This window comes from Gracilinanus agilis, chromosome 1 (genome assembly GCF_016433145.1).
Source record: "Gracilinanus agilis isolate LMUSP501 chromosome 1, AgileGrace, whole genome shotgun sequence".
In the NCBI taxonomy this organism is placed as follows: domain Eukaryota; kingdom Metazoa; phylum Chordata; class Mammalia; order Didelphimorphia; family Didelphidae; genus Gracilinanus; species Gracilinanus agilis.
This window is the reverse complement of record NC_058130.1, coordinates 784,601,384-784,626,929: the sequence shown is the minus strand read 5'-3', so window position 1 is coordinate 784,626,929 and position 25,546 is coordinate 784,601,384. Positions and strand designations below refer to the sequence as shown.

Sequence of the window (25,546 nt, the reverse complement as noted above, 5' to 3'; positions counted from 1 at the left end):
TTCTTTTAAGATTTCTAGAAGGCACCAGAACTAAAATGGAAGGGAAGGATCCTCTTAATATTTCCCAATTTATCCTTCAAAAAATTTTGATATAACATCTCAAAATAAATTCTGGAGCCATAGAACTAACAAAAAAAGATGATGTGAAACAATTTTTTCAGCCCAAGATAATTTAGAATATCTGCACTAAAGGTCTATTACAATGGGGTGGGAGTGGAGTTTGGATCAGCAGGCCAAGAGAGTTTCTGCCTCAGCAAATCAACACAGACTTTAGGAATGACTGAATCAGCAATAAACACTTCCAGAGCTCTCAGCTACAGATGATGAGGGGATCAGACAATTGGTCAGAACATTTTGTGGTTCCTTTTGCTGGATCTGAATGATGGACTCAGTTGCATTGATGATACACACATTCAGGACACAATCCTGGGTCACTATTAGAAGTAGAGGTCCCAGGATGAGGCAGGGCACTAGCATACCAGCACTTTCACTGGCAGAAAAACAGTGGAGAAGGGGGCCCAGGTCACAGTGCCAGGGTGGAAAAGAGGACTGATGATCACTCCCATAGGAAAGTATAGATCAAAAGAGTATTAAACACACCTCTCCTTAGATCAGAACACCTTAGAAGAACTAAAAACAAATAGATACCCAGATTGAGATCTGAAGCTACCTTTGTGCAGAACCTGACACTAAAAACAATGCCCTCTTCATTCAAGAATAATGCCAAACTTTAAAACCTTTAACCATTTGTAAGTTAAAAGGCAAGCAAAAGACTGAAAAATGAGCAAACAAACAAAAAGAAACATTGAAAGTTATTTGGGAGGGTAGTAAAGACCAAAACAAAAATTCAGAAAAAAAAACATCAAAAGCAATACTATAGCTTCTAAAGCCTTAAAGAAATATACAAGGTTATCACAAGGTCAAAAAGAACATCTACAAGAGCTCAAAAAAAGATTTGAAACAATAGAAGTACAAGAAAAATTAGGAACTGAAATGAGCAATGCAGGAAATTCATGGGAAAAAATGTTGAGAGCTTGATAAAGAAGGTACAAAAAAATTAAAGAAAAATAGTACCTTAAAAATATTAAACTATTCAGCATAAAGGACAAAAATTTACTGAAGAGAAGAAGTCAAAAAAATTTACCACATGGAAAAAGATGTATAAATTTTCACTAAAAAATAAAAAGTTCTTAAAAAATAGAATTAGCTAAATGGAAAAAGATATTTAAAAGCTCATTGAAGATAATCATTCTGTAAAATTATAATTCAGCAAGTGGACATTAATGATTCCAAGAGATATCAAGAAACAATAAGACAAAGTCAAAAATGAAAATAGAAGAAATTGAAAAGATCTCATTGGAAAAACAACTGAACTGCAAATAGATCCAGGAAAGATAATTTAAGAATGAACTACCTGAAGCCATGATCAAAAAAAGAACTAGAAAAGATATCTTTCAAGAAATTTTCGGGGTAAACTACCCTAATATTTTAGGTCCAATGGGTAAAATAGAAATGGAAAGAATCCCCTGATCTCCTCATGAAAGAGATTTCAAAAGGAAAATTCCCAAAATATTATAGCCAAATTCCAGAACTCCCAGGTAAAGGAGAAAATAGTGCAAGCAGTCAAAAAAACAATTCAAATATTTCAAGTTATGGTCATGAGAACAAATTTATCAGCTTCTACATTAAAGGATGAAAGTGTCTAGAATGTGATATTCCAGAAGGCAAAAGAGTTTGGATTTCACCAAAGAGTCACCTACCCAGAAAGACTGAATAAAATCTTCCATGGGGGGAATCAGCATTCAATGAAAGAGAAGGCTTTCAAGGGTTCTGTGTGAAAAGACCAGAACTAAATAGAAAATTTGGCTCTCAAATTCAAGACTCAAGGGAAGCACAAAAACGTAAACAGGAAAGAGAAATCATTGGGGATTCAATTATAATAAATTTACTGGAAAGATGATACTTACAACTCCTAAGAACTTTATCATTATTAGGGAAATTAGAAGTATGCACAGACAGAAATGAAGGGCATGACTTGAGTATGATAGGAAAATATCTAAAAATATAAAACTAAGGTTTGAGAAAGATGAATGCACTGGGAGTTGAGTTAAGTGATAATTAGAATTGGGCAAACTATCTCTCATAAAAGAGGTGCAAAAGAGATTTTACAATGGAAGGGTTGATGGAGGAAGTGGAGAGGAAAGTGCTTGAACCTTACTCTCACCAAAAATGGATCAAAAAGAGATGAACATACACTTTCAGTAGGGTATAAAATTTGGTCTCACCCTACAGGAAAAGAAAATGAAAAGAGGAAAAGAAAAGGGGGTGAGAAAAGATTGGGAAGATAATGGTCAAAAGCATACCTTTTTGAGGATTGTCAGAGGAGAACAAAGAGGAAGGAAAAGAGGAGAGAATAGAAGATAATACACAATAATCATAACAATTTTAATTGACATTTCCCTAATAAAGGCTTCATTTCTCAAATAAATAGAAAACTAAATCAAATGTAAAGACTACAAGTCATTCCCAATTGATAAATGATCAAAGAATGTGAACTTATAGTTTTGAGACGAAGTAATCAAAGCTATCTATAGTTATATGGAAATGTGATCTTAATCACTATTAATTAGATAACAATTAATTAGAGAAATACAAATAAAACAACTCTGAGGTACTATCTCACACCAATCAGATTGGCTATTGTTACAGAAAAGAAAAATAAGAAAAATTGGATGGGATATGGGAAAATTAAGACACCAATGTGCTATAAGGGAGTTGTAAACTGATTCATCTATTCTGGGAAGCAATGTAGAACTATGACGAAAGGACTATGAAACCATACAGATCTTTTTACCAAGGAATACTATTACTAGGATTTTGTGACAAAGGGATAAAAAAACAAAAGAGAAAAATATTACAAAATATTTATAACAACTCTTTTCAGTGGCAAAGATTTAAAAAGTCAAGGAGTAACTATTAGGAAATATTCAAATAAATTGTAATATATGATTGTAATGGAATACAATTGTACAATAAGAAATTATAAATAGGATAATTTCAGAAGAATTTGAAAGACTTACATGAACTGTGCAGACTGAAGTGAACAGAATCAGGGGAACACTGACCAATAGAACCATAACAGCCGTGTTGTTCAATGAACAACTCTGAATGACTTAGCTATTCTCAGCAATACAATGATCCAAGACAATCCCAAAGGACACAGTGAAAAATGCCATCTGCCTTCAGATAAAGAACTGATGGAGATCATACCAAAGCATACTGTATTTAACTTTCTTCTTTTTTCTTCTCATTTTCTTCTACAAAATAACGAATACTGAAAAATGCTTTTCATGATCTTACATTTAAAATATTTATCAAATTACTTACCATGTCACTGAGGGGGGAAGAGAGGGAGAGAATTTAGGATTCAAAAAAATGTTTAAAGAGTTAAAGAAATTGTCTTTACAAGTAATGGGGCTGAGGGGAGCAGCTAAGTGGCTCAGTGGATTGAGAGCTAAGCCTAGAGATGGGAGGATTAGGAGTCCAATCTGACCTGTGTAATGCAGGGTTGCAGCAAAAGCTCTTGCTTTTGCAAACCAACTGTAGCAGCCCTGACAGTTGGAAAGGAATAGAATGTTGAACCAGCTAGAGTGCTGGGCTCATGGGAAAACCGTTAGAGCTGGTCTATAAATATCCCTGTAATACCAACTAAAAGGCCTTTTGCGGCTTTGGGCTTTGCCTGATTTCCCTGGACCTCTCCCTTGACCTCTCCATTGACATCCTGCTATTTCCCTGGATTTCCCCACTGGGCCCTGAGAGGAGGGTATTTTGGTGGGGGAGATCATGGGAATTAGCTTCTATAGGCAGGCAGGACAACCTAAATCAAGCCATCCCCTTATCTAGTGATCTGATAAACCTTATTACCTCAGAGCAGTGAAATTATCCCTGACTGAGGGAGCTGGCCTCCTTCAGTCTGACCCCATCTTCTGTGACCCTTCCCCCAGTACCAGCTTCTCCCTAGCAGCAATTACCAAACCTCAAACCCTTTTCCCTCAGCTTACCCCTGGCATTAATAAACCCCTTTTGGTATTTGGACAAAGAGCTTCTGGTGAATCATTGTACCCACTACTAGAGCAAAGACTGAAGAAGGAAAGGAATTACTTTCTTTTATTTCTTGAGGGCAAAACCAGGCATCCAACTTGGGCAGGAAGTGGATAGCTTTCCTCTTCCTATACGCTGGGATTCATTCTCCTAGAAGGGCCCTAGGAGGCCCGCTCCCTCAGTCAGGAATAATTTCACTGCTCTGAGGTAATAAGGTTTATCAGATCACTAGATAAGGGGATGGCTGATTTAGGCTGTCCTGCCTCCCTATAGAAGCTAATTCCCATGATCTCCCCCACCAAAATACCCTCCTCCCAGGGCCCAGTGGGGAAATCCAGGGAAATAGCAGGATGTCAATGGAGAGGTCAAGGGAGAGGTCCAGGGAAATCAGGCAAAGCCCAAAGCCCCAAAATCAAAAGGCCTTTCAGTTGGTATTCCAGGGATATTTATAGACCAGCTCTAATGGTTTTCCCGTGAGCCCAGCACCCTGGCTGGTTCAACATTCTATTCCTTTCCAACTGTCAGGGCTGCTACAGTTGGTTTGCAAAAGCAAGAGCTTTTGCTGCAACCCTGCAATACACCTGACACTTCCTGACTGTGTGACCCTGGGCAAGTCACTTAACCCCTAATGCCTAATCCTTACTGTTCTTCTGACTTGGAAGCAATAGACACTACTGATTCCAAGACACAAGGTAATCTGTTTTTTTAAGACACAAGTAATTGAGTGGGCAGCTGGGTAGCTCAGTGGATTGAGAGCCAAGGTTAGAGACAGGAGGTCCTAGGTTCAAATCTGGCCTCAGACACTTCCCAGCTGGGTGACCCTGGGCAAGTCACTTGACCCCCATTGCCTATCCTTACCACTCTTCTGCCTTGGAGCCAATACACAGCATTGACTCCAAGATGGAAGGTAAGGGTTTTGTTTTTAAAAATTTTTTAAAAATGACACAAGTAATTGGTTGGAAAATTTAAAAGAAAAAGAAAACTATTTCAGGAATAGTGGTATTTGGTTTCTGTCTTTGGTCGTAGAATTTCAGCAGTCCAAACATTAATTTTTTCTTCTCAATATGTTTTAAAAGACACTTATTTTTCCAAGAAATTATTTGTGTTTTTTATTTTTCTCTCTTTTGAATTTAATTCAATTTTTCTTATTGTCTTATAAGGTCAGTGACTTCTGTTTATTCCATGCTTATTTTCAGAGTTTTTGCCTTGGGTACCTCTTACTCAAATCTGTTTAATTGCTTTGCAATTCACTTCTTGAAATCTGTCATTTCTTTTCCAATTTTTCCTCCACTACTTAGATTTCATTGGAGACAGCATTTTAGTCCTTTGGAAAATCCTTGCTTCATTTCTTTCAGGAATTCTGTGAGGTTGCATCAAATCTTTGTTTTTCTTTGAGTTTTTTGCAGATATTTTGTAGTTTTCTTCTGAGTTGTGTTTTCAACATGCTCGGTAGTCTAATAATTTTTTATTCTACTTTTATTTGTTTGATCATTCTTCTGGTTCATATCTTTACTTTGGATTGGGCTAAGGTTAACATCATCTCTAGACACTTATGGAAGGGAGGTTTAGAATAGTCATCTTGCTATTTTCTGGGAAGTATTGACTTTGGTGTTATTCCAAGATGTCAAAATAATTCAGGTAATGATATCAAGATTTCACTGTTTTCAAAAAGGCCTGATTCTGAATAAAGGCTGTTTGCTCACCCTCTCCTGTCCCCTCAACATTGCTCTGAACTCTCTTCCTTTTTCACCTGGATTTGGATTAAAGTAACAATAGAATGATTCAGTCAAGAGGCAGCTAGGTGACAGTGGATTGAGAACCAAGACTAAAAAATGGAAAGTCCTGGGTTCAAATGTGATCTCAGACACTTCCTAGCTGTGTGACCCTGGGCAAGTGGTAAAATTATGCATGTTACACAACTCAATTAACCTCCATTGCCAGCCCTTACCACTCTTCTGCCTTAAAACCAATACGCAATATTGATTCAAAGATGGAAGGAAAGGGTTTTTAAAAAAATTAAAATTTAAAAAAGAATGGCTTTCATTTAAGCAACAGAAGAATGATTATCAACCATTTGGGAAGATTTGCTGGTTCAGAATGACAGAATTGCTGTTTCTTTTGGGTTAGGGAATCCTGCCCTACTTGTTTCTCTGCATACCTCAGGCTGGGAGAGAAACTGGTGCAAAGACAATGCTCTGCACTCAGGATGGGAGCCACAATGTTATCATTTTTTACTGAAAGCACTCCTCTCATAGAAAAACATAGAGAATCTAAGACCAATCTTTATCCTAGAAAGTCATCCATGCGCACAATTTCCCATTTTTTATTGCACCCTGAATCTGTGATTAAAATTGGTTGGGGGTGTTCATAGAGGTCTAGGACCTGCTCTTTCCCTGGTGCACAGTTTCATATGATATGACATACCCTACACATACACTTTTCCTAGTGTCTGTAGTTCCCTCTATCATTTTCTTTATTTTTTCCCATCTGAGATCTCTTACACAAAATGACTAATGAAGAAAATATTTGGCATGAAAAAAGGAATATAAAAGTAAGGGGCAAGGGAAGAGGCATTTATCAAGTATCTGGTGTGTTCCGAGTGGTTTTATAAGTATGATTTTATCCTCCCAACAGTCCTTTGATTGTTATTGATTCCTTTTGAAACTTTAGTAAACTGAGGCAGACAAAAGTAAATTGATTTGTCCAGGGCCACATATCTAATGTTTCAGATCTTCCTGACTCCAAGCTTAATATTCTATCTATTCTACAACTTACCTGTCTATGAGATGGCCATCAAGCAGAGTTACATAGATAAGATTCCTTTTTTCTGCCCCAAACCTCAGCAGCTCTCAGCTAAAGATGCATATTTCACTCTCCTGTTATTCTCTTAGGTTCCCTGTGCAGTATGTAGTGACAGCTGTGGTCCTGGATTTAGGAAGACCCCTTTGGAGGGGCAGCCTGCCTGCTGCTTTGACTGCACTCCATGCCCAGAAGGAGAGATTTCTAGTCAGAAGGGTAAGTTTCTGCAGGGGACTCACTTCACATGATCACTGATATAGAAAATCAATGATATGTTATTCTTGTACAGTCACCTACAACCTGGTGCATCACTGTCAGAGGGATACATTATATGACACCCAAGAAAATGTGAGAAATGTGCTGAAATAAGTAATCAAGGGAAGGTCCTTTGGATCTCATGACACAATGAGAAGTGTGATCTATAGGGATACAATTATTTGATGTCTTATTTCTTGGAGGAACTAAAATCCCTTATTCTTCTCCTGGATATAATGGTTAGTGACTAGAGGGTATGTATATATGTTTGTTGTTATAAAGAAATAAAAGATACTAGGGGATATATGGATACTGGTGATGGAAGCTGTGTCTTTGTATTCCCCTAGGTTGCTGGTAAATGGGGAACATCAACACAATCACCTTTGCTTGATGTTATAAATTCCCCTTTCTTAATAACAGTGCCCAGGTAGGACCCTAAATGGTCAGGTGGATGGGTAACCCTTCAAGTTCCACCTAGGGCTCTATCAATTATTAATATTAGGCTCTGATTAGCCTTGGATCACATTGTTCATCTGACTGCATTTGCTCCCTCCCCAAGGGTCGTGATATAATGACCACTCAGGAAGGTACTTATTAAATATTTTATCTATGATCATAAATAGGGAAAGGACAGTCAGGATATGGATTGGGGATTGTAAACCCTGTCAAACTAATATCTATAGGCTATAATCCCTCAGGACTAGAGGCTTATTGATTTATAAAGCTGGAGCTATTGTTCTTCACAACCTCCTCTGATTCAGCTTGGCCACTGCCAAACCAGAGAGTCTGCTCTGCTGGATGCAGCTGTATTGATGATTTCTCTCTCAGCTTCCTATTATCAGTTTGTGATGTGTTAGCCTTCACAGCCTTCAGGAAGTAACCACCCTTAAAAAAAACCACCCTTCTTCTTCTTTTATCTCCTTCCTCCCAATCACCACCCGAGCCCAGAGATCTAAATAGCTATGATGATTCAAATGCCTAAAGATCTAGGGAGATTCAGAGAGAATCAATTACCAATGGTCAGAGACCCACAGATCAATGTTCAAGGACCAATACCCCAAAGATCAATGGTCAAAGGACCCTTCCAAATGGCTGTTGGGGTATTTATACTCTCAGGCCAACCGACTTTTGCCCCTGGCTCATGGCATCTGGGAACATTCTGATGTCTCCAACTGTCTCCCTTGTCAATCAAGGTGAGACCAACATTCCCAGGGTTTGAACATAACAATGTTTGTATGAATATGTCCATGTGGATATATGTTTATATGTGTGTGTGTTTGTGTCTGTGTGTGTGTGTATGTGTGTGTGTGTGTGTGTATTCTGTACTGAAGTGGAAGCCTGGGAGAGGTCATCCCAGGAAACAGAGTTCCAATTCAGAAGGAAATCAAAGGTACTGATTGAAATGAGCAGTCTGAGTGTCCCAGGATATACAGTGTTCTTTAGGTTGAGTGATTTAAGGCAAGATGTTTAGATCAATCTGCAAAGGCCATTAAAACAAGTTGATTCCATATACAGATAGAAAGCACTGACCATCACCACTACATACTACTCCAGGGGGAATGGCATCTTCTCTTAATGCTGTGCCACCTTCCATCATCCAACAAAACCTGGGACTGGGGTGTGAGTCCAATAGTATCTGAAAGAGCAGATTTGTGCTACTAGATATGAGGTTTTATGGGATTTAAATGTTAGATTAAGGAAGCTAATATCAAGCACTAGTTGCCTGTTAGCTACAAAAATAAGGAAGAGGAAAGAGAACAAATAAGTCTTCCCAGCAATCTTTCTTATCTAAAATAAGGTACATAACTTGGAAGCTTTTGTGAACAAAAGCTACCTGCATCAAGATGTTCTTTCTTCCCTGTCCCTTACCCCTCTCCCTGTCTCTGTCTCTCCTTCTGTTTTTATCTCTAAATTTTTATCCATCCCTGTCTCTGTGTCTTTCCCTCTTTCTCTCTGCCTTCATTTGTTTTGCCCCTATTTCCCTCCCCTTTTTTCTTCATCTTCCTCTTTCTCTTCTTTTTTTCTCTCCATGACTTTCCCCTTTCCTCCCCATTCTCAATTTTTGCTATAGCCAGGTATGATCCATTTGCAAACTAAATTTTTCTAAACTTTGTATGTGACCTTAACTGTGCTTCTTTCCAAGTGGGTATGTCCATTCAAAAATGAAAATCTCAGCTCCAGGACAAAGAGGAAATAACACTTTCTCTCTGAGACTACAATTCTAAGAATTAATAGTTAGGTTTTAGAACTTCTCAACTTCTGCCCACAGAGAAAAAAGTCTAAATACCCAGATATTTCTGGAGAAAAGGATAATTTTATAAAAGGTACTCAAGAATGAAAACACATTGGTCCTACTTTCCAATTGACTTGAAGAGAAAGTATGTATTGTAATTCCACTCTACTGATTGTTGATGGACAACCCAAAGCAAGCTATGCATGCTCTCTAAAGATACTTATTGATTTGATTGAGAGAAGTAGTCCCTCTGCTGAATTTCAAAGGTATCCTCCTGAGTTGGTAATGTCCATCAGCTGGAATTCTTGATGGACCACATTATACTGTTTGCTTCCTGCTCTGGAACTTTACAAAGATTTCTAGCATGAATCTATTGTCCATCAGAAGAGTTTGACTTCACTATCCTTACATTGTTCTAATTTATGGATCTGCTTTCAGAGGAACATCTGCTCATAACTGAACCAGTGTTGAAGCCTAGGAGGGTCTTCTGAAATCATCTTTTTCACACATTTTATTTCAAACATGAAATCCAGAGAAATTATGATTTTGTAAGGTTACCAGTGGGTTATCCAAAGACTGATACCCATTGCTTCTGACTAAGTTGAATAGTCAATTCATGTCTCACGTTTGATAAACAGAATGACACAGAAAGGTCAGGCACACTAGATAATTCTAAAAGCAACAAGCCTTTTACTTTGGGATATTTTAGCCAACATAAAAAAGTAATGATAAGGATAGAGGAGGGGATTATATTGATCTGGGATATCACTGTTAAAGGCAGCTCTCCAATTAGGAACTGCCTCTTACATTGCACCTTAGGTAAACCTTATTGTCTTATGCTATTCTAGAATACTAAGAGGTTGAGTGACTACTGTAGGATTACAAGAAAATGTGTTTCAGAGGGAAGAAATTAACCCAGGTCCTCCTGCCTTTGCAATCAGCCATCTACTACATCACACTGAACATGGAATAACATCAGAAAGTGAATAAATTCATGAGATTAAGGAATGGGGCATAGTTAGGATGAATATACAACTGGATCACAATACCTTTGGAGTCGATATATCATCATATCTGGGAAAAAGACTACATGATTATGACTTGCCCACTGGTATTACATTGGAGCCTTGTCTTAAGATTTTTTTTCAAGTCAAGATAGAAGGGCAAAGAGGAAAGTAGAGAAAAGATTGATTGTATGACAAGTTCCTAGACTTATAGACTATGAGAGGGAATTTTTTATTCTCTTTGTCTATTCTGAGTTTACACTTGTAAAAGGCAATTCTTTATTTCCTTGGTCTATTTTGAGTTAAGTACCCTTACTTGGTACCTCACCAGATTGTGAAGACAGGATTAACTCTCCTTTGTCTACTTTTGAAGTGAATCAACAAAAGCATGAACACTCTACTTAATACTAGGTGGAGGAGCTAGCAAGCCACTTAGAGAGCTCTACCCTTTCAACTCAATCAGCCAGGAAACTGTGAATCCTTTTGATAAGAATTTACACCTCCATAGGGTGAGAAGTGGATCCCACAAACACTGCCCCCTAAGTAGTGCTAGACAATTTGGAAGCTGTGATGGGCCCCTGTGAAGAGAGGAAGGGACAAGTAGCCACTATAAAAGGCCCCAAATTTCTAGGGCTGAAAAGTCAGCTTCAAGAAGAAAGTTGGCTTCAGGAAGAGTCAGCTTCAGGAGTCATCTTCAGTGCAAGTTATCTTGACTTGCCTCTTGGACGGAACTTGGGTGAGTGAATAGCTGGCTTTTCTTTCCTGACTCCAGGAGAAAGTTTAACTTCAGTTGAGAGGGTTAACAAGTTGTGCCTGGCCAAGTCAAGCACCAGAGAAATATTCATTGTGATAGGCTAGACATCTTCTCTATTCCTTTTTATGTTTCTCTACTTTCATTCTTTCAACCTCCTTTGTAAATAAAAGCTAGTAAAAGTATTTTGACTTTGAGCTATAATATTTTAAATCTGCAACCACCATATTATTTATAATTTTCATATATTTTAGTCAAACCATTAAAATTTATTTGCTATAAGACAAAGTCTATGCCTTACCATAATCTGTTCTACTGCTTTGCTGTGGGAACACATGGGTCTCCCCCCTCAAATCAGGGATATTTATTGATTTACTGATGATTATAATGATGATAATTATTATTATTTTAATTAGCATATAGTGCTTTGATTTTGCGCTTTATCTATGCTATTTCATTTGAACCTCATGACAATTACATGAGATAGATGCCATTATTATCCCTATTTCACTGGTATAGAAACTAAGACAAAGGTGAAGTGACTTACCCATAGTTACATAGCTAATAAGTGTCTGAAGCAAGATTTAAAATTGGGCATTCCTCACTCCAAGTACTATAGCCGACTCATGTTGCGATTTACTTACTTAGACTTTATAGTGAAATGACAGGGTTTCTGTAGGGACTTCTAACACCACCAGCAGACAAGTTTGTTGGGATTTTCACCTCTAATATCACAGAGGTGATTCAATTCAGATTTTAGGGCCTGTTTGGAACCTGAAAGATTCAAGTTTAGAAGATAAAAAAGTGAGGGAAAGGAGAAGAAGAAGAAAGGAGATATCTGGGGAAGAGATTACCTGCTGAAAGAAATAAGGTTCTAGAGGGCCAGGGAAGGTGTTAGGAATGCTATTTGTAAGGTAAATTTCAAGAAGATTTCATAGATCTGAATGAATACGTTTAAACAAGGTAAATTAACTTTTCCAAAAACAAATGAAAAAGAATACAATCTATGACCCAGTGAGAATTTAGGCTGAAGCTCTCTGATTAAACCATGTTATTAAGATATTACAGAATTGAATATGTCGTGGAAGGTATCAATTTCCTGAGCATTAGCAGAACAACCAGTTACAAAGTAAAAGAGAATTTGTCCATAAGAAATATGACAGCTATGCAATAAAACATCAGTCACTTGGTAGTCTTTTAGTATATGACAGACTTGTGAACAATGGTGAAGATACAAAATCAAAATGGAAATAATTCCTGCATTCAGAGAGTTTCCATTCTCATTGAGGAAACAACAGGTATCATCATCTGCACAATATGTATAAAATTCACACAAATTCATTATGGGAGGGCGTGAACAGGGAGCCAGGAAGAATGAAGAAAGATTAATATGGGCAATCTTTTCCTAAAGTTTATTGGTGTACAATACAACACAACCACTCAGAAGTAATCTTTACAGTTTCCAAGTTTATTGGACTAAAAGAATAAATTAAAAGGAACAAATATTATTAGTTAAGTAAAAGGAATACAGAGAATCATTGTGATCTAAAACCAGTCAATGATAAAGAACATAAAAAGACTGGATCTAGCCTTAGGTGCCATGTTATTTACTAAAGGCATTGAATCTTAGCAAAGAGAAAAGGGGATCTTGTGACAATTGGAGTCAAAAGAAGGTGTCACAGCTAGCATGCCTATTTCCTATATCTGGGCATAGGGATAATCCTTTGAATTTAAACTTTTAATCCTTCTTTGTCTATTGCAGATGTAGAACATTGTACAAAGTGCCCGGAGGATGAATATCCAAATAAGCAGAGAGATCGCTGCCTTCCCAAGGTCGTCACCTTCCTGAATGTGAAAGAACCTTTGGGGACAACTTTGGCCTTCATGGCTGTCTCCTTCTCTTTACTGACAGCTCTGGTTCTGGGAGTCTTCTTGAAGTTCCAAGACACTCCTATAGTCAAAGCCAATAATAGGACTCTTAGCTATACTCTCCTCATCTCCCTTATCTTCTGTTTCCTCTGCTCCCTACTCTTCATAGGCCATCCCACCACTGCCACCTGCCTCCTACAACAAACTGTATTTGGAGTTGTCTTCACAGTGGCTGTTTCTTCCATTTTGTCCAAAACCATCATAGTGGTTCTGGCTTTCAAGAGTATCAGACCAGGGAGCAGGATACGCATGTTCATGCATCCTAGAGTATCTGTCTATGTTGTCCTCATATGCTCAGGGTTGCAAGTGATTTTCTGTGGCATTTGGTTGGGAACCTCCCCACCCTTTCCAGAGGCAGACACACACTCTCAATATGGCCACATCATCCTTAAATGTAATGAGGGTTCTGCTTTTGCTTTTCACTGTGTCTTGGGCTACATGGCCCTTCTGGCTCTGGGAAGCTTTCTCGTAGCTTTTCTGGCCAGGAACCTGCCTGATACCTTCAATGAAGCCAAGTTCATCACCTTCAGCATGCTGGTGTTTTGCAGTGTCTGGGCCTCTTTTCTGCCCACATATCAGGGCACCAAAGGGAAGGCCATGGTGACTGTGGAGATCTTCTCCATCTTGGCCTCCAGTGCTGGGCTACTGGGCTGTATCTTTATTCCCAAATGTTATGTGATCCTCCTGAAGCCAGACAGAAATAGCCAGGGACAAATCAAGAATAAATGAGATTGGGGGCAGCTGGGTAGCTCAGTGGATTGAGAGCCAGGCCTAGAGATGGGAGGTCCTAGGTTCAAATCTGGCCTCAGACACTTCCCAGCTGTGTGACCCTGGGCAAGTCACTTGACCCCCATTGCCTACCCTTACCACTCTTCTGCCTTGGAACCAATACACAGTATTGACTCTAAGACGGAAGGTAAGGGTTTAAAAAAAAAAAAAAAGAATAAATGAGATTCCAGAGGCAAGATTTTTCTGGAGCACAACCTTATACTTTCTGTTCCTGGAATGATACACTTGAAGAATAATCCACATTAATCTAGCATAGTCATATTTATCTGTTTGGGTGATGTTTGAACCCTAATTAGTATATCATGACATTCACTCTGGATACTTTCCAAGTTCCCCTCTTATACATGGACTGTATCCCTCAATTTTGATAACAACTGCAGTTTTAACTATGTTGATACTAATTCTGATAATGCTGCTACCAATGCAGTGCGTTCAACCTGAGAACTTCAAATTGTCAAAATGTTGGATGCTCTCAGTGTCATCCCTTGGACAATGGGGGAGTGGGAGGCCAAGAGTTATGAGGAAATACTCTCATTTCCAACAGCCAGTGTCAATTCCCATCAAGGATTCCTTCACATTGGACTGAACTCCAACTTTCTGAACTCCAGGAAGTTCAGTGTTTTATCTATAGCTGCACAGGTTATGACATTTTCTTCCTCTACTTTCAAGCTAGCTTCTATCTGGATCATCTGCTTTCATTTGCTGACACAAAAACCCAATGATAATTTATAATTGATTAAGGAATTATTCATGCCAGTTTACATTTGATTGGTTCATTTATTCAGCCAAAATGCATTAGCTTTTGTGGAAATTAATATTGAATTAGCATAATTTTTAAGTATTTTTCCCTTTAGACCCAAAAGAACAATCTGATTCTAAGGTCAGAATTAAACAAGTTCTATACAGGCTACGAAACTGGGTTAGGACCTCCCTTTTTTTGTTAAGACCATGAAAAGATAAAGGAAGGGCTCACCAAAGTGAACCCTGAACCCTTGAAAAGATTAAAGGAAGTCAAAAAGCTCTAGCAGCCATGTTGGACTGACTTAACATTTCCACAGCCACTTCACAGAGAGGAAACGTGCTAATGTTTTCTTTGCATGAGGCAAGTCTCAGCTTCCCCTGTGATGAAGCAATGACAGAGGGATTGAGGTCTCTAAGTCCATCTCCCGGGTGGATGATTACCAATCACAGATATCTTAAGATGTCAATGAGAAGGAATGAGTGGGGGATCTAATGAATGGTATATATGGTATATAAACCTGCACCAGAAGAGGGAAACCTCTTTTGCTCTCTTTTTTCCACCATGCCAGTGTGGAGAAAGGCAGTTAACCAGATTAAAATGCCTTAAGCAGTCAATAAATACTTTAAAAATTAAGAAATAGTGTCTCTTGAGAATTTCACTCCTTACTTTTTAATATAATTAACTGGGGGTTATAAGAAATAAAGAAGTCTCTGGGTCATATTTCTTAGCTGAATATTCACTTTATTTGTGGGCAAAAAGAATCAGTGATCCCATCACAACCAGTCTGTGATGAAAAACGTCTTGTGGACATTCATAGTTTTTTTTATAGGCTTTCAACAGTTGATTCAAAACACTGATTAACAAAATGCACGTATTCAAAGTATGCTGCCTAATAGCTGATAAATTCTAGTTCAAGGTCCAAGCAATTCATTGATCTTATAACTAAGATCATCAGACAATAACTCTTAGGAAGACACATTAAAGTAACCAGTCATCTCACTGAGTCATAAAATCTGAGGACCCTGTTATATACATAAATTCCTATAAAAGTAAATACTATTCCTACTTTGACAATTGACCCTATGATTGCTTCTCTTATCTTATTCATAATCAGGAGATAGTAAAGATGTGAACTTACCATGATAAGTTTTATAAACAGCAGCTCTTCAGCAAACTCTCTCCTTATCTATCACTACTTATACACAGTCAATTAACAACTGGGACTGGCCTTTCTCATATTCTAGTTACATATATTATTTAAAGGATTACATAAGATGACTTATTTTCCTACTAAATGACATAAAAAGAGATGAAATGAAATAAATTCAAGTTAAGCTTTTCAGGAGTTTGGGGCGAACCCCTCATTCTGTTATTTCTATATGGCTATCAACTGATCATTTCCACCCTCATTTCTTAAATATTGTTACATAGACTTTACTTTCTTTACTGGTCCTTAACTAGTGTCCACAGAGCTGCAATTTTTGTTCTTGTTGAAGCTCACACAGAATTGAACTCTTTGTATTCAGCTCGTATTGTGTCTTTGGGAATATGCCTCTTTCTATGCCATCTTATGCCTCTCCAAAATAAGAGTCATGTTCAAGAGGCAAAACAATTTCAGCTGCCTCCATGGTCTGACACTTGGAAAACCCTAATGAAGCACAAAGTAGAAAAACTATCAAGAAATGCAGCTGATCCAGACTCCCTAACATGCTTCATCAGCATTCTCTCCCAGCTCTTCACATGTGCATTTTCTGGGATCCAAAAGAGCTTGGTAAGAGAAGAGAGAAAGAGTTGGAAAGGAGCAGGTCATGAGTCTGAGCTTTCAACAGAACTTAATTCATGCCCCAAACCTTACTGTCTCTCAGGGCCTCTGACATCCAAATTCTATAGAGTAGAAATTGGCTCAGCCTTCCAGAGTAATGTGACAGTATATAATGCTTCAATTCAAGAGGACTGAGCAACCTAGAAAAGAAAATCGGGCACATAGATTATTGCGTGACAGTACACTGAGCCTGAGAGTTAATGACCAGTTTGAACTGGGGTCAGTTCTGTCCTTACTTAAACTTTGGCAGATGATATTAAGATTTCACTTTTTGAGAGGAAGGAGATCTGGACATCCCTCCCCCAGTGAGATTATCATAAATAGATAAGTCAGAACATGAACAGAGGAAAATAAGGGGAAATGGTGAGATTGCTAAAGATTTCAGAAAGTAGAAAATTCTACTATAACTCATGAGGAAAAAAGAAGAAAATAATAGCAGAAGTAAAGGAGACTTTCATGTCAGTTCAAAGAGAACACACACCTATCAATAAGTATTGCAAGGCAAAGGAAGAAAAATTGACATTTGATGAATCAGGAGACACTGTGAATGGTTGAGGGGATGTGGAAACACAGAACAAGGTTCCTGGATGTTGGTCTTGCATGATTTGAATATAAATGGTGCCCTCTGAAAATTCTGAAAATCCCTTTCAATCCCAGGTTACACTCTTTGACTGGGCATGCATATTATGGGAGGATGATAGAGGATTCTTGACTCTCAGGCATTCCAGAACATGCTGGACTCTTCTCACACATGGCTTCTGGTGCCTGTAAGACTGGCATCTGACCCTCACTGAATTCAAATCTGTCCAAACAGAGAGACCCACAAGGAATGCCATCAGCAGAATTGTAATTTAGGGATGGGAGAAAATAGTGGGTCTCTTTGTCTGATAATTTCCCTGATGGGGCAGCTCATACACCATCTTTGGCTAGGAAGCAGCATGCTGGCCTTGGGACTTTTCCTGGCATGGCTTCTCTTGGTTAGTGAACAGAGACATAAAGTGAGTACCTCCTCAGATTAGCTAGGCATGGTCAAGTGACTACATGCTTTTTTCTCACTTGCTTTTACTAGCTAATAAATTATTATGAATTAATACACAGTATCTAAAGAATTTTATTCCTAATACTCTCAATGAGATAGTCTTTCTACATTTTCTCAAATGATATACAATTTGGGGGCAGATAAGTGTGTCAGTGGATTGAAAGAGAGGCCTAGTTAGAGGCAGGAGGTCCTGGGTTCAAATCTGGCCTCAGATACTTCCTGGCTCTGTAACCCTGGGCAAGTCACTTAACCACCAGTGCCTAAGCCTTACCACTCTTCTGCTTTAGAACCAATATAATCCAAGATGGAAGATATAAGTTAAAAAAAAATACATCAAGTTGAAACCAGTTCAAATGGTCCAAATTTTAAATTGCCCAAAATACAAAATAATTTGGTTCTCATTTAATTTTTCAGTCTGTATTCTTGGAATTTTTCCTGATTACTAACATAACATTAAGAGTACTAGAAAGAAAAATGTTTTTAAAGTTGTCCAAAAAATTAGAGAAACCCATCCCATTGTCCAAATAGAGAAATAGTTTTGTGGACTGGAATAAATAAATGAAAATGTTTTAATTAATTAAAATAAATAAATCTCTAAATTTATTTATTTAAATATAGAATTAAAGGCTTCATTGCACTGGCTCCATAAAAGGATGCAGAAAAGCCTAGGAGTCCTGGGTACTGAGTATCTCAATCATCAGTCAGAGGCATCAGAATGATTCCAGGACATTGAGGAGAACCAGTAGAGTAATATATTATAGTGACAACAGTAAAGAAAAAGAATTCTGAAAACTAAAACAATTATGATCAGTACAATGGTGATTTGTGGTCCCAGGAGACTTGAGAGTGAGATATTTTCTCCATGGTAGAAAGGAGATGGGTTTAGGAAACAGAATAAGTCACACAGAAACCCCAATATATGTACACCCAGTGACAAAACAGCAGGAAATATAATTGTTTTGCTTGAGTAGACATATTGTTATAAGGAATTTGTTTTTCTTTTCCTTTTCAATGGGTTAGGAAGGAGATAAAAAAGACATTTGTTGAGTCTTTTTAATAGAGAAGTGATGAGTTCCATGATGTGGAATGTTGGCTGCATGGTCTAATGAGGTCACTTTACTGAATTACTTTACATTACAAACAAGAAAGTTCTCATGGATTGGACAGCAATCAGAAAATATTAGCAATGTCAAAACAAAATGTAACAACAAAATGTTTAAAATCTCCTCTAAATCCTTATCTCTCCTGGCCAGTCTCTGCTCAGTCTCAGATTTAGCCCTTCTGATATTACTCCACCCAGGGCCATGCCTCACTTTTCCATCCATCCTGCAGTCAGGGAAGATTCCTGGGGAAAGATTGTGCCCTTGGGTGGGTGGAGGGGGTCACGAAAGGATCCTGATACATTAAGACATAAGGATGTTACTCTTCTTCTCCAGAACTTTCAGAGGCTCCCTATTACTGCTAGAGCAAAATACTACATTAGATTCATTCATGCTCTCTTTTCACTCTCCCATATCTGACCCATTCCACATCATCCAGTCTCATACATTCTTTCTTTTAGATGAACTGGCTAAACTATCTATTACTAACCTGTGTGGCCTTCCCCCTCTTATCTCTGTCTTTGCTCAGGCTATCATCTTCCAGATATCTTCTGTTTGCCAGGTCCTAGAGGCCCAAGTTCCTTTCAGTGCTCCGTCCAAGTGTCACTTCTTCCTATAAGCCTTTCCTTAGTGCCCCAGTGGCTAATGCCCTACCCTGAAATAACTCTGGGTTTACTTTATAAATATTCTGTATTCATCTGTACACATCCTGCTTTTCCACTGGTAGGATAGGAGCTCCCTGAGAGCACAGACTATTTCCTTTTTTGGCTCTGTACCCCCAGGGACCACCACAGTGTCTGGCACAGAGTAAGCCCTTAATAAATGTTTGCTGACTCAATATTTGTCTCTGTCATCATGGAAGGCTTAGGTGGGAAGACCATTGAGGACCAGACTCATCCAGATCTTTAGTTCTGTTCTCAATGCCACCTCCACCATCATAGGCCAAATCTCCTTGCTCAGGACTCTGATCAGAGGCAGCAAGCCTGGGAAACCTTAGTGGGGACAGGGTTTCAAATAAGTGAGTAAGATGACAAATAGAGATGGTATATTTGTTGTTGGTTAATACTCAAAGGAAACCCTCTCTCCAGGCCTGAGTAGGCCGAGAGTCACCTCTTACACCAAAATGCAATCTGACTCTACTTTTAAAAACAGTAAAGTAGGTTTATTTATAGTCAATTAAAAGAAATGATGGAGGACCAGAGAAGGAGTCCCTAAATCTAATATCTAGATTCTCTACCAAACTTCTACAGGTTCTTCACAGACCTTCTTCAGGTCTTTAAGCTGCTTAAATCTGCCCTCTCTACCTAAAATTCCCACTCTATATAATCTATCCTAAGCTACTGGCCCCTCAAAATAAACTGTAGACACAATAAAAATTTATCAGAATAGATAGAGGGTTTGAACTCTCAATGAGCTCAGCCTCTTAGATCAAGGCCAAGATGGCTACAAGCTTCCTCTTCAAAGACAGGGTTTTATCTGGATTCTGGCTCTCACACACACATTCAGTCAGGAAATCTCTCAGGAACCAGGAGCTTACAAGACTCTGGGAGATGTCAACTGGAGATAGGATTGGACAGGATCTCAGGTATAGGGGACCAGCCTCTACATGCAAAATGAGGGTTCTGAGTGGCGTTTACGGCGTCGGATTGATAAGACAGGAAAAAGAAAAATGAGAACAACCAGACTAGTGGTTAGCCATGCTGTTCCAAATTCTGTGGGCATGGAAGTTTATTATATATCTTTCTCAAAAAAGAAGTCACAGTTGGTAAGGGGCAATAAATCACGTATAATCCATTGAAGTTTAAAGAATACAGATGCAAAGACAAATGGTCAAATTCCAAACCCCAATTCAGCAGGTTATAATTCCGGGAGAGGAAATATCCTATGGAGATGCTCATCAATTGAAATCTGCATTCAGACTAAAGACTCAGGTTTTAATCTGAGTATGGAATCAGCGTTTGTTTAAGATTTAGGCTTCTTCAATTATCAAGGGAGGAAATTATCAATTCAATAGAAGCTGGTCTGCCACTTCAAAGCTCTCCAATAAGAATTGTAAAAAAGGTGGGGATCAAAGACTGAGTCAGAAGAGGAGCCTCAGATTTTTATCTTAGATGGCCCATTCAGTCTGCATCCTGACATGCAGGGCAGAAAAATCATACACACAGTTTTACTTGCCGATGATTTTGTAATGGGATCCAGATAAAATATCTGTTACAGACTCTGTTTCTCTAAATGACTCCTAATAACCTTTTTGGAGGGATCAAGTTGATTTTGGATTAACTTACCTGCTGGTACCAGAGCCTTTTTGGGGCTCAGGTGACCAGGACCAAACACAAAGACTGCCTCAGCCTGGATTGGTCGCGTAGGGAATCCAGATAATAGGCCCTAAATTTGATCCTATTTCTCCAAAGGTTTTAATACATAGAACGGCTTCCCACACTCAGGAATATCTTAATAGCTGGAACAAAGAATCTCCAGGTATCAGGAAAGGCAATTCACCTCCTTCAGGCATAGAAAAAGAGCCAACAGTAAATTGCTCTCCTGTCTCTGCTCTCCTGTCTGAACAGGAAAACAAGATCCTAACTGCTTCTGTGTGTCTCTGTTTAAGCAATATTCCCATTCCATGATGGGGTCCATAAAGTTCTGTGCATTTGCCCAGTTTTTCTTTGCAAAACCTATCTCATTTCAAACTCTCTTTTTCTCTATTCCACTCTCTCTCATTATAAGAATGATAATGGGTTTTGGTGAATTAAGAGTTATGAAAAGTTGTGGTGGCCATTTATAATAATTAAAAATTAAACTATGAGTATTTTAATAGCTTTATTAGCTTTATTACAGCAAAAGTAGAGATAGTAAAGAGAGAGAAAAGTACGAAGGAGGTAGAGAATATTGCCTAGCTAAATATGCTAAGTCAAGATCTGAGTGCCTCCAGTCCTCAAGTGCAAATCCAAATATGAATCTCACCACCCCACAAGAGTGTTTCCAGCCAAGTGTTTCACCAAACCAAAGTGAGAAAGATGCCACAAAAACTGAGCCTCAATGAAGAGAGCATCCCACCAAAGACAGGAGAAAAGCCTAAAGGTCAGTGCCTCTGGTCAGGGTGTCCTCAACACAAGGGAGTCAGTGAAGCTGAAAACACCTCAAGCCACCAACACAAAATCTCTGAATAAGAACAAAATCCAATCCAGAGACACCATTCTGCTGCAGCAAAATCCCTCCAATGCAGTAGTCCCTGTTCAGATCTCTGGTCTTGCCTTTTATAACTCTTTAACTACATCACTTCCTGTCTCTCTGGTTTCTACTTCCTTTCAATGTGAGCTGATCCATCACATCTCAGGAACCAATCATAATTTCTTAATTTGCCTGACATTGCCATGGGCATTGTGGAATCCACTTCAGGTCTTTGAGGTATGAGCTTCCTTTTCTAGTAAAATATTAACTCAGTGTGAAAAAAGGGACACTCCAAGCTATTGACTGATTAAGCTAAAATAAACAAATAAGGATAATTCCATTTACTCAGAGTCCAAAGCCAGATCTGAGGCCAGATCCCCTATAGCCTAAGGGAGTTGGTGGATCATGCCCTTGGATGGAAAGGTCTGTGTTTGAGCAGTGAAGGAGTTATCTTTAAAGGAGAAAGTGTAGAGCAGGGAGTATGCAGCAACCTGTAGGCCCTACCTGGGACCAACAGTGAAAAGAAAATGAAACAGAGAAGCTGTAGGCATAGGGGAAGGCAGGGGACAGACAAAGGTTTTTGTCTCACTTCCTCATCTCTTTCAATCATTGTGAGCATCATTATTATTACCATCATATGACAGACAGTAGTAATCAGCCTCATCCTCAGCCTGGACCCCAGAGACGGTTAATGTGGCCACCTTGTTGCTGCTGGAGCCTGAGAATCGGTCAGAGACCCCCTCTGGTCGTTCCTTGTCATTGTAAATGACCAGCACAGGAGTCTGGCCCCATTTCTGCTGGTACCAATCAGCATATTTCTTATCCAGCTGATCCCCTGCACAGGTGATGGTGACTGTCTGCCCCAGAGTCACAGACATGGAGGGAACCTGGGTCAGCACATAGGAGGCCAGAGAACCTGGAAGGAAAGGAGAAAAGACTTGTCCTGGTACTCCACAGCTTAGAACGGGGAGGAAGTGAGAGATCCTCCACTGCAATATCTCTCAGGGTGAGCTCAACCTCAGGGTCCTGGAGGGTCTGAGTCAGAAAATAGCACTATGCACCCTACCTGTGACAACAGTCAGGAAAGGGAGAAGGAGAGGAACCCAAGCCATGGTGGAGACACCCCAAGAGCTCTGACACCTGAAGTCCCCACTGCTGGAGCTGAAAGTTCCAAATCTGTTTTATATCCTCTCTAGGAGGCAGGGGGTGGGACTTCTATAGAAATCACTTCCCCTCCCCTCTCTTCATGTGCCAATCCCCTCCTCAATCCCAGATTTGAATGTCCTCAGATCAGATCTAGGTGAGGTTTGAGGCTGAACAACTCATAGTCTGTCCCAGGGGCCTAGCAAGGAAGCACCTGCCTGGTGGCCACACAGAACAAATAGCCTGTAGCAGAGACCTCACAGATGAGAGTCCTTTAACTCATTTCCAGCAAAGCTGAGTCAACAACCCCAAGCCAACAGCTCCCTCTGGAGCTCAGAGACCTCCTGAGAGGAGCAGAAGACAGGCTGCTGAACCTCTGAACCAGCATCTAGAGCCCATCCTCTCACAGGCACAGAAACCAAGTAAGGGAGACTGGATATCTTCCAAGGACTAGAGCCCTATTGGCCAGTCCCTCATGAGAAAATGGATGGAGAGGTATAAAGAGGTAGAGGAAGAGAGTTGTGGACAAGATGCTAGATGACCTCAATGTTCAATGTAAAGTAGAGGGTAAATTAACCTGGGGGCAGGTAGGTGATGAAGTGGTTAGAGTGCTGGGTTGGAGTGCAGTAGAATTCATCCTCTAGTTCAAATCCAGGCTTACTGTGTGACCCCAGGCAAGTCACTTAACCCTGTTTGCCTCAATTCCTCATCTATAAAATGATCTGGAGAAAGAAATGACAAAACACTTTAGGATCTTTCCCAAGAAAACTCCAAATGGAATCACAAAAACTGAGACATGACTGGAATGACTGAACAAGAAAAAGATCCCCTACTAAGGGAATAAAGACAGTGGCTTGAGAACCATGGGAAAAAATAGAAAAAATATTTTCTGGGTTGTGAGAGGAAGAGTGATACAGAAAAACTAAAAGAATCTTGTCTGTAGGGCAGCCAGAGCTCAAGTGGGTTAAGTGTATAGAGGACCCCAAGATTGTTCTTGGACCTGAGGGTGGTGATAGTTGTTCTCAAGTCAGGGCTGAGAAAGGACCAATGATCACCAACCTCATTACCATTGGCAGGGTGGGAGATGGTCTCTCGGTTCCAGGTGTAAATAGAATCCTACTTTGACCTCCTTCCTGAATCTAGACTTCTCCAAGTTGGACCAGGAGATCCTTACTATCTCCTTCCACTGCTCATTCTTTTCCCTCAGATAACCTCATTCATTCTGGTTACAGTCACATTCAGAGTTTAATCAGATCATTCCCAAACTGTTCCAGTCACGGTTTTCTCTTCAAAATCAATATATTGCTAACAGTTGGAAGGTGTCCACTATGTGCCAAGCTCTGTCCTGGGAGCTAGAAAGACTAGAACATTATAAGGTATTAGCTGCTACTTCTTCATCCCTGTGCTTTAGATGTATTCCCTGAGGCACAAAGTCTAGATACTTCCATGGTCCCCCCAGGGGGAGCTTCTGCCACAATTAGGATGTCACTTCCTGAGAGTTAGAGATATTCTGTTTCCTGAACAGCCAGAAGATATGTTTGGTTAGTTAGCTGAAATCTCCTTAATTTCCAGTTGTTTGAGCTACCACAAAAACGAATTGTTATCAATATTTTTTAAGATAGAAGACCTTTTCCTCTTTCTTTCATATCATTTGGAGATAAGCCTAGCAGTGAAATAGCTGGGTCAAAAAGTACACAACATTAATATTTTTGTAAGGAACTCCAATTATTTTCCAAAACTATTATATCCATCCATATGACCACCAAGAGTGCATCAATGTATCCATTTTCCCCAAGTCCCATCAACATTTACCATTTTCCTCTTTGCCATCTTTCTACCTTGATAGGTATGAAGTGGAATCTCAGAATTGCTTAAATTTGCATTTCTTGAATGAGTGGTGATCTGAAGCATTTGTTCATATGACTTTTGATAGTCTGGGTTTCTTCCTTTGAGTACTGTCTATTAATATCTTTAGACCATTTATCAATTGGGCAAGAATTTTTATATATTGACTTTTATATAATACTTTTTTACTTTCAATTATGCGCAAAAACAACTTTAACACTTTTTTATTTTGAATTTCAAATTGTCTCTCTCCATCCTTCTCTTCCACCCTTCATTGAGAAGGAAAGCAATTTTACATAGGATTTACATGTGCAGTCATGCAAAATTTCTATTTTGGTCATGTTGTAAAAGAAAACATGATTTTTTTTTAAAGGGAGAAATAAAAATAAAAGTGTTTTTTAAGTTTGTTTCTCTCTGCATTCAGTCTCCAGAAGTTCCTTCTCTGGAGTTGAAAAACACTTTTCATCATAAGTCCTTGAGAATTATCTTGGATGACTGTATGGCTAATATCTAAGTCATTAACAGTTGGTAATCATACTGTGGAAAATTAATATTGAATTGTGATGCTTTTGTGAAATAATTTTCCTTCTTAGCCTTTCCTCAAGGAAAGGTTGAAACAGTCTATTTCTAAGCTGAGGCTTCATTTAGTTTCTCCTTTTCAGTATCAAAATGGGTTGGGATCTTTTGTCTTTATTAAGGATAAAAGGATTAAGGGCAGGAATGACCAGCCATGATGGGCCCTGATTAAGAGTGGTTAAGAGTGACTAAGCAGGTAGTGCAAATAGGTGCATGTCAGCCCTGGGAAGCCTTGCTGCAGAGTTTC

General features: G+C 39.0%; 2 protein-coding genes across 2 annotated transcripts in view; both read left to right on the top strand.

The window, feature by feature from the left end:
- Positions 1–13,801, top strand: part of LOC123245849 (vomeronasal type-2 receptor 26-like) — a 34,060-nt gene extending 20,259 nt beyond the window's left edge. Inside the window, exons 5-6 of the mRNA XM_044674845.1 lie at positions 6,993–7,116; positions 12,906–13,801. Coding sequence (XP_044530780.1) covers positions 6,993–7,116; positions 12,906–13,801 — 1,020 coding nt within the window. The remainder of the gene's footprint in view (positions 1–6,992; positions 7,117–12,905) is intronic.
- The window catches only part of LOC123245883 (immunoglobulin lambda-1 light chain-like), a 1,010,762-nt gene that overhangs the window by 951,956 nt on the left and 33,260 nt on the right, over positions 1–25,546 (top strand). The window lies entirely within an intron of this gene.